Source organism: Heterodontus francisci, chromosome 4 (genome assembly GCF_036365525.1).
Source record: "Heterodontus francisci isolate sHetFra1 chromosome 4, sHetFra1.hap1, whole genome shotgun sequence".
Taxonomy (NCBI): domain Eukaryota; kingdom Metazoa; phylum Chordata; class Chondrichthyes; order Heterodontiformes; family Heterodontidae; genus Heterodontus; species Heterodontus francisci.
Window position 1 is genome coordinate 84,859,833 of NC_090374.1, and position 14,690 is coordinate 84,874,522.

The 14,690-nt window shown below is 40.2% G+C and overlaps 1 protein-coding gene across 2 annotated transcripts in view; it reads right to left on the reverse strand.

The window, feature by feature from the left end:
• Nucleotides 1–972: 972 nt before the first annotated feature.
• The window catches only part of efna5b (ephrin-A5b), a 245,349-nt gene continuing 231,631 nt past the window's right edge, over nt 973–14,690 (reverse strand). The window contains exons 3-5 of one of the 2 annotated variants that reach the window (XM_068029786.1): nt 11,552–11,617; nt 11,123–11,203; nt 973–3,631 (exon numbers count right to left, since the gene is read on the reverse strand). In XM_068029786.1, coding sequence (XP_067885887.1) covers nt 3,513–3,631; nt 11,123–11,203; nt 11,552–11,617 — 266 coding nt within the window. In that variant the 3' untranslated portion in view covers nt 973–3,512. The remainder of the gene's footprint in view (nt 3,632–11,122; nt 11,204–11,551; nt 11,618–14,690) is intronic. The other variant, XM_068029787.1, reaches the window with a different exon arrangement.

Below are 14,690 nucleotides of genomic sequence, written 5' to 3' on the forward strand. Positions count from 1 at the left end.
ATGACTTTATTATATATCAAGATCAAATTTAATCTCGAGATGTAAATTATAATAACACATGTATGATGGATGAAGATGAAATGTACAAAGTTTATATATTCAGGGGAGGTTCTAGTTCAGTATCTAGTGTTTGTCCTACCTTCGTTTTATTTTATTTTGTACCCTGCGCATCAAAGCGACGGGGATGTTAGTTCTGGGGAGTTGGATCATTTCCTGCTTTGACCACCTATTGCAACATCCAGATCAGGTATTAGTTGGGTTAGATGTCAACTTCCCTCTACTCTTCCCCAACCACCTCAGAAAAGCTCCTGCACTGTACAAGCGATTTTTCCATTCCCCATCTACCCGTTGGCTCCCCCACCCGATATAACCTTGGTGCAAAAGTGCGGGCAGTTTTGTTCTGTAAACCTATGGTCACCGACTGCACACTGATTTCACATCGAGAGGACCCAGAGGGAGCAGAAGGGCGATTCCCCGCCTATTGGGCCCATTTGGATTCAAAATCAGAAGTCAAAGAACAGTGAGCCATTATTCAGTTTCTCTCCTCTCCTTTTTGGGCTTTGTGTTGTTTCAATTAAAAAAAAACATGGTCGAATTTCATACATAGCAAGTTAACCATAATATCTTAGAAAGTACTATTTTGAAAGCAAGATACGTCTGTGTCCTGTTTATTTTTACGTCAGGCCTACACAGTCTCCATTGAATTGTACTGTCAGCTATACTTCTACTGTTTGCATGAAAATTATGTTACATTGTGCTTCAATTATTGAGCCAGATGTAGATAAAAACCTGATTTAACTACTTAATAACCATTCTTTCCCGTGAAAATGTCATTTTGAGTGCATTCTTCGAGATGTTGTTTGTACAAAGCAGGAATGGTGTAACCTCATACCATCTGTGCATTTTCTTAATAAACATGCAATTTATTTCCTGAATATTAAGATATCAAGAATGAGACGCACTTATGCCCTTTAAAACATATCTTCAAACTTTTAATGGCCAAAGACACAGAACATTCATACTATTTATAATGATGAACATCTTTAGTTTTATTTATGTATAGTTGCTCAGACACGTGTATATACAAAACAGATGTACAGAGTTTCCACATGGCAGCAGACCACAGGTTTCTTTTTCTCTTATAAGCAAGTCAAAAAGCACTCTTCAATAAGTGCCAAGAATCTGCATTTCAAGCGGTTCTTGAGCAGGGCAGTACAGGCACAGGACAACAATGAACTGGACTCTAATATCCAGACGCACGCACAATGAGTGGCTCTAACGGAGTGTCAAGAGTAAGCATCTAAAACAGATTTAGCAGACTCCATGAGTAACCTTCAGCATGCCAGCATTTATTAAACTGTACAGACAATGGCAGCAACGCTATTGTAAGATTCGTCTCGCATCAGAGCAGTTTGGGGGCTAATGCATGGGAAAAACTTGGAGTTGCCAAATAGAACAGATTTACCCATTCACCGTTCAATGAAGGCCTGGATGAAAGCAGGGAACAGCTGATCTACGTGGAGTGAATAAAGGGGGAGTGGATTAATTTCGATGCTTCTAAAATTTATAGAACCATTTCAGTCCACATTGCAAGGTAGGTCAGTGAAGTGCGATTGGCTGTTGACAGGTATAGTATACCCCTATTTCTGGCCTTATCATGAGCTGCTTCCATACAAAGGGGGGAGGAAGGGGGGATAAAACAGTAGACGAAATTTACAAAACTATACTGATTTTTTTCTTACTCAAGTCCATGCGCATGCCACAATGATACCGGCAAGATCTTTCCATAAAACATTCACTTCATCTCTGGGAGAGAAAGAAAACCAGGAACAGAAATTGATCGACTTTCAGGATCAACATGCCACTTCACAAAGGGCTTCGTGATCAGAATTCCATATCGCCTCAAACATTTCGGACCATCACATTGAATGTTAAGTCATAGTTTTTGCTCCCTTCTATTCATCGATAATAAGCAATTTGCAGGCTGAACCAATTTCTGTACTTGCAGCTCTCGTCGCGTTTGCACTATTCGCTGAAGCAGCTAGCAGTACCGTAGCAACACATCTTCCATTCCAACATAGATCTGTTTGCTTAACCTGCTCAATCAAATCCAGAACTTCTATTGTATTCAATTATAAAAGATGTAAGAAGTGGAATTAATACTTTATCAAACACTATTTACAACATAGGTTACTAATAATACAGAATTTAAACAATGTATTTTTTCCTTTTGCCCTCGACGAAGGTACAAATCAATGTACTAAGCTAACACTAATGTTATAGACTATTACAGGATACACAGTATCCACTGAAGACTGATCCTTATTTCCCTGCTTTAAAAAGGCAACCGAAAACGAATAAGCAAAAAGTAGTTGGTCTGAAATGTCCTCCATGATATCAGGGGCGTCCAGTTCTTGCTAGAATTCTCCAAGAATGGAATAGTAATCGCTTAATATTGAATCCATTTCGACTAAAATATGTTGACAATAACCAGCGTGGAGATTAACTGATTAACTGCCAGAAATTAATAATATCCAATAATGAACTATAGCCTACAGCTGCTCAGAACAAAATAATGCCATGGTTACATCACTAATAGATTTGGATTGCAATCCAGTTTTTCAGGAAAAAAAAGATGCAGTATTTTTACAATCTCAGTTCATTAGTTTTTCAATTGTAGAACATAGTGTTAAAATAATATGCAAAATTATCAGTTATGCCCAATAATATCCTTATTCACATGAAAACTATTCATACTACAATTGACATCAGCATTTCTAACCTATATATGTGTGTTTCTCAAATAGTTCAGGTGAATGCTAGTAGCCTATTGCTAACTGCACCACTCTTCTGTTCTGTAATGCTTCCCAATTTCTTCAAAGGTTATTCAGTGTACACACATCTCCTACAAAAATACAAAGCCCTGCTGAGGACTTGTGAAACAGGAAATGTATGGAAAATACAAAATATTACAGACGATGTTAGCGACTGCATGAGCACTGAAGCTCTCCCTTCAGCCACATGTTCAATTATAACTCCCGAGAGGGATGGGGTTATATCTATTCGCAATATCTCCCCTCAAGTCCTGACACGGTGACTCAATGCCTTGCGTGATCATCTTACGGTATTGAGTGAGAAGGTATAAATATTGCATGGAGGAGTAAAACCCTCTTGGGCTTCTGCTCAATATTCTTATTCTTCAGTGACTGCATCTGCCACTACTGTTTCTCATCTGTACTTGCATGACAAGAGCTAAGCCACCTAGGGGTATTTTGAAAGAAGAAATGTACAGGAAAATAAGAATCATTAGTCTCAATATAATTTGGCATTTTTTGGGAGGTTTATCAGTTTGGGTACATCTTCCCTCTTGAATCACTCTCTACTCTCCTGACAGAAAATAAATCTTGCGTCTGGAATAAACAATGTCCCCTCCTCAGCAGTGCAGTTACAGAATCCTTGATGTTTCCTGATCCAGCCATGCTGTGTCAGAGGTTCCTTGGATTTTTTGAGCACTACAATGTTGAAAGTGTCATGAAAAGGAACAGTACAGTCGCCAAAAGTAGCGGGGATATCCTGGGTGTTTGAGCGTCGCTCTCACCACGCGATGGCTCAGCTTCATGTATGGTGTCATCTATTCAGACAGAACAAACAGAAAAGGCAATGCTGTTACAGCAAAAGACAACTGAAGGAATGCTCCTCAGTATTTTAGTCACAATTATAGGTCAACCAAGCTCCTCAGGCAAATACATTTCATTGTCACACTGGCATTGAATGCTCAAACAATCTGCATTGCACTTCAAATTTCCCGTTTTTTTAACTGCAAAGTCTTTCATCAACTAAGTTTAATGGAAAACCAATGCAAAACAAAAGCAGTGGCAGGTAAGAAGCACTGATCAGCTTTAAATATTTTAAGTAAAACAAAATATTTCAGCCCCACAAACCCACAAGCTGAGATGTTTAATGCCTGGGAGCTGTCCAGTTAATTTCTGAGCAGTCTGTTCAATCAATTAAAAAAAATAATTTCATGCAGCACATACACTGTTGGCTTTCTTATCAAAATATTTGAAAAGATTTGAACATTAACTAGCTCAAATTTTGCTGGCAAAATGAAATCATATACCCATTATTGGAAATTTTAGATTGAAACCATTCCAGCGATTTGAAGGTATTTATCAGCTCTGGTATTTATGATTTTTTTTATTTTGCAAAAATATATATTCAACTGCATGAGAAAACCGACAGAGCATCTCACTGCTGCTAATACGATCACAATGAACTTTTTTTTGGTATCCAGATAGAAACTGGCAACAACTGAACAGCACAGTGAATGCATTTCTACATTTAAACTTAGTTTGCAAATGAGGAAATATTGTAAATATTCTCCATTTGTTGCACAAAATACAAAACCTTAATTGCTGCCTCCAAATTCTCTCAAAAATCTGTTTCCACTGCTGTCTCTTGAAATAGAACCCACAAATGTTAGCATGGGATCTGTTCACTGCTTTGTCCCGGAGTTGCAAGCGTATTATTTATTGGTTCTTATGAAGCGAAGGGACCGTTTCCATTTTTACATTGTTATGACAAGGTGAGAAAGGTATCTAGGAGTCTCCTTCAGCCTTCACCTGGTCTTATTGTAACAGGATTTAATTTTTAAATGCACCATGTTTTGAGCTCCCCCTTGGTGAATCCTTGTTCACCGCTTTCCAATTATAAGGCAAAGAAACTAGCACACCAGTTTTTCTCAGGTTTAAAGAAGAAAAGTGAAATTTTATTAAACTGAAACTTTAACTTTAATTTGGTCAACACCCACGAATACACGCTAGCATGCATACGAGATACACACATGTAAATAGAGACAGAAAAGAGAAGAAAAATAGTGGAGAAGTTTGAGGCAATCTCTGAAGGGGGTTAGTTACTGTGCTTTGAGCTCGCTGTACAGTCCTTGATTGTAGGTAGTCTTGCTTTTCATTATGGCCCAGAATTATTCTTAAACCTTGTTCACTGTTGAAGACTTTTCTCTCTTGGGGTTCATGTGTCTTCAATGGGTCTTCAGTTCTGTCAGAAAGGGATGGGAGCAGACTGGAGAGAGATGTTCTCAGTCCAGGAGAAAAGAGCTTTCTGTCTCAGTTCAAATTCTTGCAACAGCCAGTTAGTCATGTGACTAAACTGGTCTGACCACTTCTTGTGTGTATTGGGGGAGCAGGGACTGGTTCCTTTGTTCCAACACTGTCTGCTAGTATGCAAAAAAAGTCTTTCCGGCATGGGGCCTGGCAATTCCTTGTGATAGGCCTTCTTTTCTTCCCAGCAACAATTTTAAGTTTCAATGTTCATGTGGCGAAATATACGTGCCTCACTCTTGGCAGGTGGGGACCTGCATGACAACATGTATACAAATAGTAATTGGAAAAACTTCAGTTATAGGAATTTAGCTTCCTTTTCCTTCCCTGGACAATGGAATCTTTGTCTTAGTCACTGGTCTGTGAAATCTGTTAAATTTAATTAGTATTTCGCATTTGAACAACAATAAATGACACAGAAAATTTTAAGGGGAAGGCTGCATAACTTTAAAATCTTGCCTTTATTGGGTAAAATTGTTTTCAAAATTTGAGACACAAGATACTGGGAGGTATTTTCCTAAGGCTGCTATGTGTTAGCAACATTGTAAGCATGTTCTGTTCAAAGGTGTTGATGATTTTTCTAGAAGTAACAAACAGAAAATATTTCCAGCTGTTACTAACCACAGCTAGCAGTGGAAATCCACTGCATCACTTTAGCAAGACTATCCTTTCAAAGCATTAATAAACAGACAGAATAATCCAACAGTTAGAACTGTGGTATACAAGACATTGAATTTGTGAATCTAGTCTTGCCATTCCATTTTATACATTGTCATGTTAGGCCCCCACCTGCCAAGAATGAGGCACGTCAACTTTGTCCTGAACATTGATTTTTAACTGGATTGTTGGAGCGAGAAAATGACTTGTTAAACAGATCATCTGTGGCTGGAAAAAAATTTTACATACTAACAGACATCGAAGGTGGGGGAGTTCGTATTCCAGGTTGACTGCTAAGCTGGCCGAATACACAAATGGACATGGTCAAACCAGCAAATCACAGCCTCTCCTGTCTGCTTACTCCCATCTCTTTCTCTCAAGTCTCTGAATCCACTGAAGGCACATGAACCCCAAGAGACAAAAGTCTCCTACAGCAAACAAGGTTTAAGAAGAATACTGGGTCCCAAAGAAAAGCAAGATCTATCGACAATCAAGGACGCTACAGTGAGCTTGAAGAACCATAACTAAAACTCTTCAGCTATTGCCTCAAACTTTTCCACATTATTTTTCATCTCTTTTCTGTCTCTATTTGCATCTGTGTAATGCGTATGCATGCTAGCGTGGGGTGTGGCATGTATCCGTAGGTGTTAACCGAATTAGAGTTTAAGTTTAGGTTCAATAAATTTCAACTTTTCTTCTTTAAACCTAAGAAAGCCTGTTTGTGATGGTTTCTTTGCCTTACAATTGGAAAGCAGTGAACAAGGATTCACCAACGGGGAGCTAAAAACAGTGTGTTTAAAATTAAACCCTGTTACAGTAAGACCAGCTGAAAGGGAACCCTAGACCTCTTTCTCACCTGGCCATAACAACATGTATTAATGTTATTGCTATTATAAGGAATGCATTTCCATTCTGATCCTTGTGGTATGTAACCTTGGCGTTCTCTTTGCTTTTGACCAAAACTTTCACAGGATTTCCCTAATGCAGAACTATGAAGTCTAAATTCTCACTTGCTCAATATTTAATACTCCCACATCCTGTCTTCACCAAGGTCCACTAACTTTCAAAATGATCTTTAAACCCTTACATAACTTCACCCTATCTGGAAAATCTTCCCCAGTATCTGCTTTCAGCTTACATCCCCTGTTCCCCTCACTCAAACTTATTGTTTGCTCCTCATTCTCTCTGATCCACTAGGAGAGGTTGACTTTTCACCCACGCTGCCCCTGCTCCCTGGAACTTTCTTCCAAAATTATTTTGTCTTACTACTTTACTCTCTGCTTCCAAAAACCCCCATTAAAATCTATATATTTGTTCAAATCTTCAATGTCCTCCCTAAATTCCTTCACATGCTGGTCAATGTCCACCTCTCACCCAAGCAAGTGCTCTGAGATATTCAGCTGCACTATAAAAACCTAAGTAGCTGTGGTGGTAGTTACAGCCCCAAGCACTCTCCATTCACATAAGACCAAGGTCTGAATTTTACAGCCCCCTCCCCCCCAACGTCAGGGGTCATGATGGGAGGGGAGGGGGGTCAGAAAATGCCTCCGGGAGAGGCCTGATAAGGACCTCGATGCTGGGAAATGCCGGCGTCCCCCCAAACCGCTGGGCAACAGGAGTCCACTGTAAATATGTAAATTAATTTTAATTAATTAATTAATTACCGTCATGCTCCCACCGTCCGTCCCGGAGTGATATAGGTGCCAGAGGCCGGCACTCCTGCGCCTTTGGATCCCCATTCGGGGATCCGAGGCAGAACACTGATGGGGAGGGAGGGGCAGGTAAGTTTTTCAGTGCGGGGGTCAGGGGAGCGGGGTCAAACTTATCTCATTGGTATGGGGGATGGTGGGAAGGGTTACAGTGCACATTTTATGAACTTGGGGTGGGGGGGGGGGAAGGTCAGGTGCACAAGGTGGGGGAGAGGGCAAGGAATGAATTGTACGGTTATTGGAGAAGTGAGAGAGGGTCAAAATCAATTTATTTAATTTTTTTTAACTCAATCTAGCTCTAAATATTTAAATTGAAATGAAGGGCTCGAAGCCCTTTAAAAATGGCCTCAGCGCCTGTGCAAAACGGACAGCCTGCCCCCTCCCTGTCATCAGAGTGGGTGGTGCGCCCCGGCTATTTAAATAAGCCGCCACACTTAGTATTGTGGACGCTCCGCGACGTGTGGCCCATGCAGGCGAAACACCATTGTGTACGTAGGGGGCGGAAGTATAAATTTCAGCCCCAATTGTTGGGGATTGCAGGGATCGCCAAACAGTCCCCAACAACTGGCCTGGTTTTCCTTCCTTGGTATCAATGTAAACTTGAACACCGAGTCTGCCACTTGTGTTAGCTGAGCACAAAATTCTGTTTTCCCCTTGTAGCACCAAACCAACTTAATATTACTGCCCATTTTACTTAAAGTGGAGTTTCCCCGCCTCTGTGAGCATTGCAGGAATATTGTGTGCAATTGGCACATAGGCTATATTTTCCTGAGAAGTGCTGTTTTACTTGAAACACATGATTCTTCTGTGTTTTGATTTTCTGAAAAAGTGTTCTCAACATTTGGGTGGATTCATGTCATTGTAAGAGTGGGAGGGCACATTCCTGAGGGAAAAGCTATGGTGGAATGGAGCACAGGTCAAAAAAGAACTAAATGTAAAAAACTAAAATATGGCTTAGTTTTTCAGTCATACAGACCAGGAGGATTCCAGCATTCTTGTGCTCACAGCCAATCTCAGATAATGAGTGGAGGAGGAGCTTTAATTGGCTATAGCTCTGTGAAGGGAATGGGCTGGAAAGGGAAAGAGGGAAAATATTAGCTGGGGTTACTCCTCCTGATCACTATATCGTAATTATTACTGAAAGTTGTATCTGCTTGATTGTTGGGTGAGGACTGGTTGGGTTTGGCTGTTGTGTCCTCCACAGTTGGATAGCCTACTGACACTCAGCCCGGAATTTTACGCCCCCCCAGCGGGTTGGATTGTGGCGTGGGGGCGGCGTAAAATTGAGCGGCAGGCTCCGCTTCCGCCTCTGAACAAGTTTATGGTGTCGGGCGGGGGGGGGGGGGGGGGGGGGGGGTGGGTGGGAGACGTCTGCCCGCCCGAGGCCAATCAAGGCCCTTAAGTGGCCATTTAACGGCCACTTAAGGGCCCTCGCCCACCTCCACGGGTATTTTACCTGCGGCAAGCAAGTGTGCTGGGGACGTGAAAGTCCGGCTCCCGTCCATCCACCGTAAAATTCCAATCTCATTGTCAAGATCACAAGTAACCGCCACTTGGCTGAGCTTACAAAAGGACACCTGATACCAATGGAAGTATAACCCATGAGAGAATGAACACTATTAGAGAGAACAGGAGATATGGAAATAATGTCACTGGACTAGTAATCCAAAGGCCCAGGCTAATGCTCCGGGGATATGGGTTAAAATCCCACAATGGCAGATGGTGAAATTTGAATTCAATTAATATATCTGGAATTAAAAAGCTAGTCTAATGGTGGCCATGAAACCATTGTCGATTGTTGTAAAAAAAAACATCTAGTTCACTCATGTCCTTTAGGGAAGGAAATCTGCTGCCCTTACCTGGTTTGGCCCACATGTAACTGCAGACCCGCAGCAATGTGGCTGACTCTGAAATGGCCCAGCAAGCCACTCAGTTCAATGGAAATTAGGGATGGGCAATAAATGCTGGCCTAGTCAGCGATGCCCAAATCCCATGAACAAATAAAAAAACGTTGCTGCTGTAAAACCAAATTTGGTGATTTCTAACCAGCACTGCTCTGAGTGTGGAGTTAGACAAAAATTGTTCTTTTTAGGATGTTTTGTGTTGGTATCCTTGGAGTACTGTGTTCAGACATCTAATTGATTCAGATCCCAAACATTCCAAAATCAATTTACTCAGGATCAAACATCATAGAATATAAGAGCAAGATATAGTGGGTAGCCCTCTTGTCTCTGAATCATAAGGTTGTGGGTTCAAGCCCCACTCCAGAGACTTGATTACATAATCTAGGCTGACATATCAGTGCAGCTCAGAGTGACTGCTGTATAATAGGAGATGCTGTCTATCAAACTAACTGTTAAACTGAGGCCCTGTCTTATAATAAATATATAGCCCTGTCTTATAAGGTGGACATAAAAGATATCATGGCATTGGTCTAGGAAAATCAGGCGAGTTCTCCCTAATCAACACCTGAAATAGATAATCTGGTCATTTATGGCATTGTTATTTGTGGGACATTGCTGTAGACAAATTAGCGATCGCAGTTTCTAGATTAAAATAGTAAGTACACTTCAAAAAGTACTTCATGGGCTGTAAAGTGCTTTGAAACATCCTACAGTCATGAACGGTGCCATATAAATACAACCTCTTTCTTTGAGAGAGAGAGAGAAAGAGAGAGCACGTGAGTGAGCACAGAATATGATCGGATCAATCTGGGCTGAATCCAAACCCAGATTCCAAGGGTGAAAAGTGACTGTTCTAATCCACTGTGCTGCTCAGTCTCTCACAATAATGAACAAACAGCAATATTGAGTCGCATCAATTTTCATGTTAGATTTGCTAAAATATTGGCAGCAGCAGTGAGTTATTAACACAACTAAAAATACTCAGAGACATAAATGTTGGTGGCAGACTTTAATCAAAGGACAACATTAAAATACAAAGAGACACATAAATATGCTCCAGACAGGTTTGGTATTTCTGTTCAAGGCAGTGATGCAGGCAGACAAAAGCCTGGGTTCTACCAAACTGAGAGGGCAATATGTCACAATGTGACTATTTTCAGTTGTCATGACACATTTCTTGCAGTACATGAGAACTGCAACCCCTTTCAATTTTGGAACAACCCCCTCCTCCCTCCCTCCCACATATCAATTACAAAATCAGTTAATTGCATGCTTCAGCTTTCATAAATCGTTAGGCAGTTTCTTCGGAGCACTAAAAAGATTGGTTAATGTAACTCCTTCCTTATTAAGGCAATTTGTTTTGCAAAGCAAATGCAATATAGCAGTTAAAAGACAGCAGCGACGTTATATCTCCTGGATATCCTGCCTCACTACATTTGCATTAAGCAGAATATCCAGCACTGCACGGAATCAAACGCCTTTCACTTTATGTCACACGCCGTTAGCCAATGGCGATAAAAAAAATCTGGCACATCATGCAAGAGTTATTGCATCATTCTGTTGCAATATATACAGCAGTTAGCAAGACCACCACCAAAAAGGGGGGGAGGGGGGAGTAGGTGAACAAGATTTCAACACTGAACCCATGCAGGGCATGCAAACTGTGACGGAGGGTCAATAAGAAAGAGGGTGGGGAACAAACGCACTTGTTAGAAGATTCTCTAAGCATACTAACCTGCTGGTTCTAATGAACTGTCTACTCTGTCGTTAGCACCGAAAACACTTTCATGTACACCTACAGTTTTCGAACAGCTGTCTATAACAAAAATAGAAATAATAGCCAAATATGTTAGTGTGACATTTTTTCTTTTTCCCTGTTTTTTTCTCCTTTTTTTAATCGTTGCACATTGTGTACATGTCAAAAGTGCGATTGAACTCATCCGTTTGTTTTAATCATAGAAAACTTGCAGAAACAACAAGTTAGCAACTGCCATAAAAGCTCAGTGAAGAAATGTAAGAAAACAAAGATGGGGAAAAAAAAGAAAATGCTATGTACAGAACAGGTACCACACAAAATATACACAGGTAGAGAAAAAAGTTTTACCAGTGCTTACGATAAAGCATGCGCTAAAGCCACCCTTGCAAGCCTGCCAAAGGAACTTACTTGATTGTCGTACGAGAACTTTCAATTTTAAACAAGTCTTCTTTCCATTATCTGGGATAGCTGAAGCTGTGAAGTATCAAGAGAAATCATTTTAAGTCTTTGCAGTAGCAGTAAAACAGCACTTATTTTTGTTCTACTTAAAGTTGCCAACAAGTTAAAACGTCCGGAATCTGTAAATTGTAGCCAATATAACAGTGAAGAAATGCACTGTGGCCTTAGAATAAGCTTTAACATTTTGTAAGTGTAATTTTACACCAATACTGAACTATAGCACATTGTTGAAGGCAATACATAAAGTGCTATTACTTAAAAATATTTATCAATTTGATGGCAGAAATTTCAAACTGTGGTATTACAGGCTTCGGAAAAGATAACATTGTTTTGCAAGGTCTAAACCACAACATTGATCACTATCTTAATGATACAACATGAAAAATGGTTCTGTGGTGAAATTGGTTCATTAAGTTTTGATTTTTCTTCCTTTCAAGTGTCAGTCAGTCCACCTAAACACTTCAAAATGTGTAACAAATCTTCTTTTGGAGCATAACAGCCTCGCTGAAAACTCCCACAAAATCACACAACTAAGAGTTGCCTCCTCTATCACTAACTGAAAGCACACAACGTGCTATTAGGGCATAGTGCTTGAGGTTTGTGGTTACAGGCAGGAAATGACCACTTTCCTGTGGGCCCCGTTGTCCCTATGTTACAAGTGACGCTGTGTAAAGCTATGGGACTATTTACTTGTCCACAGGAAATCTAATAAAAGAGAACTTTCACAAATCCTGGGCACAAGCTAGACAAGACTTGATATTCTCAACATTTCTCACACACCCTTTGTCCAACTTCACTTGTAAGAACCTGTAATTTCAGAATCAGCTTAAGGGGAAGAAAGAATTTAGGAGGAACAGAAACAGTAATTAAAAAAAGAGAGCCAGATAGAAAAATAACGGAGGCAGGAAAATTAAGTTAAAAGCATTATACTGTACTAAAGGGAAAGTGGAAAGGTTAACATGTTGATCATTAAAAATAACGCAAATACTGTGGATGCTGGAAAACTCAAGGCCATCGACCTGAAACATTAACTCAGTTTCTCTCTCTGCAGATATATACTGATTCACCTGTTGACTGTTTCCATCATTTTCTGTTTCAATGTTGGTAATTAAAGCAAGCTAAGCTGTTGCCTGAACAATTGGGTTGGCTCTAAAAGCAAAAAGATTTAACAATTATATTTTTGGACAATTTAACTTACACAGAAGTTTTTATGTGAAGAATCCACAGCCAGAGCTGTCTAAAAACATAATTGTTGTAAAATCCGAAGGATGTTCTTTCACCTCAAGCAGTTCAAACTGGCTATTGACTTCAAGCAGTGAAAAAACTTGTGACAGTCTTTAAGAGATGTAGGCTTGGGAGAAACAGCAAGGGAACAGGGCAACAAGAGCCTTCAAAAAAAATTAGAACTCTTAAATTAAAAAAAGCAATGCAGGTGTAAAAGAAAATGTACTAATGGAAAATTAAAGCTTATGTTAAGGGCTGAGATGAAGTGGAGGGAACGTACTGTGAGCCATCTACAGCAGGAGCGAGACCTAAGAAATCAGAACTAAGCCAGCTAGATATAGATTAAAATAATAAGATCTACTGAGAATCAACACAGTTGAAAGGTTAGAAGTAACTAAAATCTTTACTATTTTCAAGCAGAAGATAAAAACACATTATAAAACAGTCACAAAAGGGTTTCTCTCCAACAGTGTCTAACCTGAACGTTAGACATCATTACGGTGCCGCAGTGGGCTATGTTTAAAAGAATGGAGTTACATTTCTAAATACTCCTGATGAGAGAATGGATCAATCAGTCTTTGTTAGGCTCTGTTCCCCATTAAAGTGCTCTGTGGAGAGATCAGACCTTGCACAGAAAGGAACCCAACCTGTCAATACAGAGTTAAACCCTGAAAGAAAATAAACCAGATGAAAGCTTTGCCCTGAACTCTGACCATCTTTTGCTCCCTCTCTCACCACTAAAGGCTAACAATGCCAGCCACAACCTGAAGTGTTTCTTCCAATTTGTCACTGACTAGCCAATTATAATTTCACAACTACAACATCTTTTTAAAAGCAAGTCAGAAAGAGTTCTGGCGTCAGTGGAAATTCATGAGTTTGGTTCAAATCTGCATTTAAAAATACAAATATATTTAATATTCAAGCTGCAAGTCACTAAGGACCTGATTAGCCAAGCAAAGTGAATGGATACAATGACTGAGTATGTAACTTGAAGTTTTGGGTTCAAAGTCTTTTTGATGGCGGTATTCTTAGGTAACAATGACCAAGCTCACGGTATTCTTAGGTAACAATGACCAAGCTCACACCTGGTAACTCCATGTGAATTTGCCAACCTTGTCCAGCATCATAGGAGCATAGGACTTAGGAGCTGGAATAGGCTATTTGGCCCTTCGAGCTTGCTCTGCCATTCGATAAGAAAATGGCTGATCTGGTTGTGGTTTCAACTCCACTTTCCTATCTGCTCCCCATAACCCTTGACTCCCTTGTCTATCAAAAATCTATCTAATTCAGCCTTGAATAAATTCAATGACCTCCACTGCTTTCTGGGGAAGAGAATTCCCTTTGAGAAAAAAAGTATCCCCTCATCTCCATCTTAAATGGGAGGCCTCTTAATATCAAACTGTGTCCCCTAGTTCTAGACTCCCCCACAAGAGGAAACATCCTCCCAGTATCCACTCTATCAAGTCCCCTCAGGATCTTATATGTTTCAATAAGATCACCTCTCGTTCTTCTAAACTCCAACAGGTATGGGCCCAACCTGTTCAACCTCTCTTCATAAGATAAGCCCGTCATCCCCAGAATTAGTCAAGTGAATCTTCTCTGAACTGCTTCTAATGCAATTATATCCTTTTTCAAATAAGGAAACCAAAACAGTAGTACTCCAGATGTGGTCTCACCAGGGTCCTGTACAGCTACAGTAAAACTTCCCTACTTTTATACTCGATTCCCCTTGCAATAAATGCCAACATTCCATTTGCCTTCCAAATCACTTGCTGTACCTGCATAATAACCTTTTGGGATTCATGACTTGGAACAATATTGCCGTTCCTTCACTGTCGCTGGGTCAAAATCCTGGAACTCACTT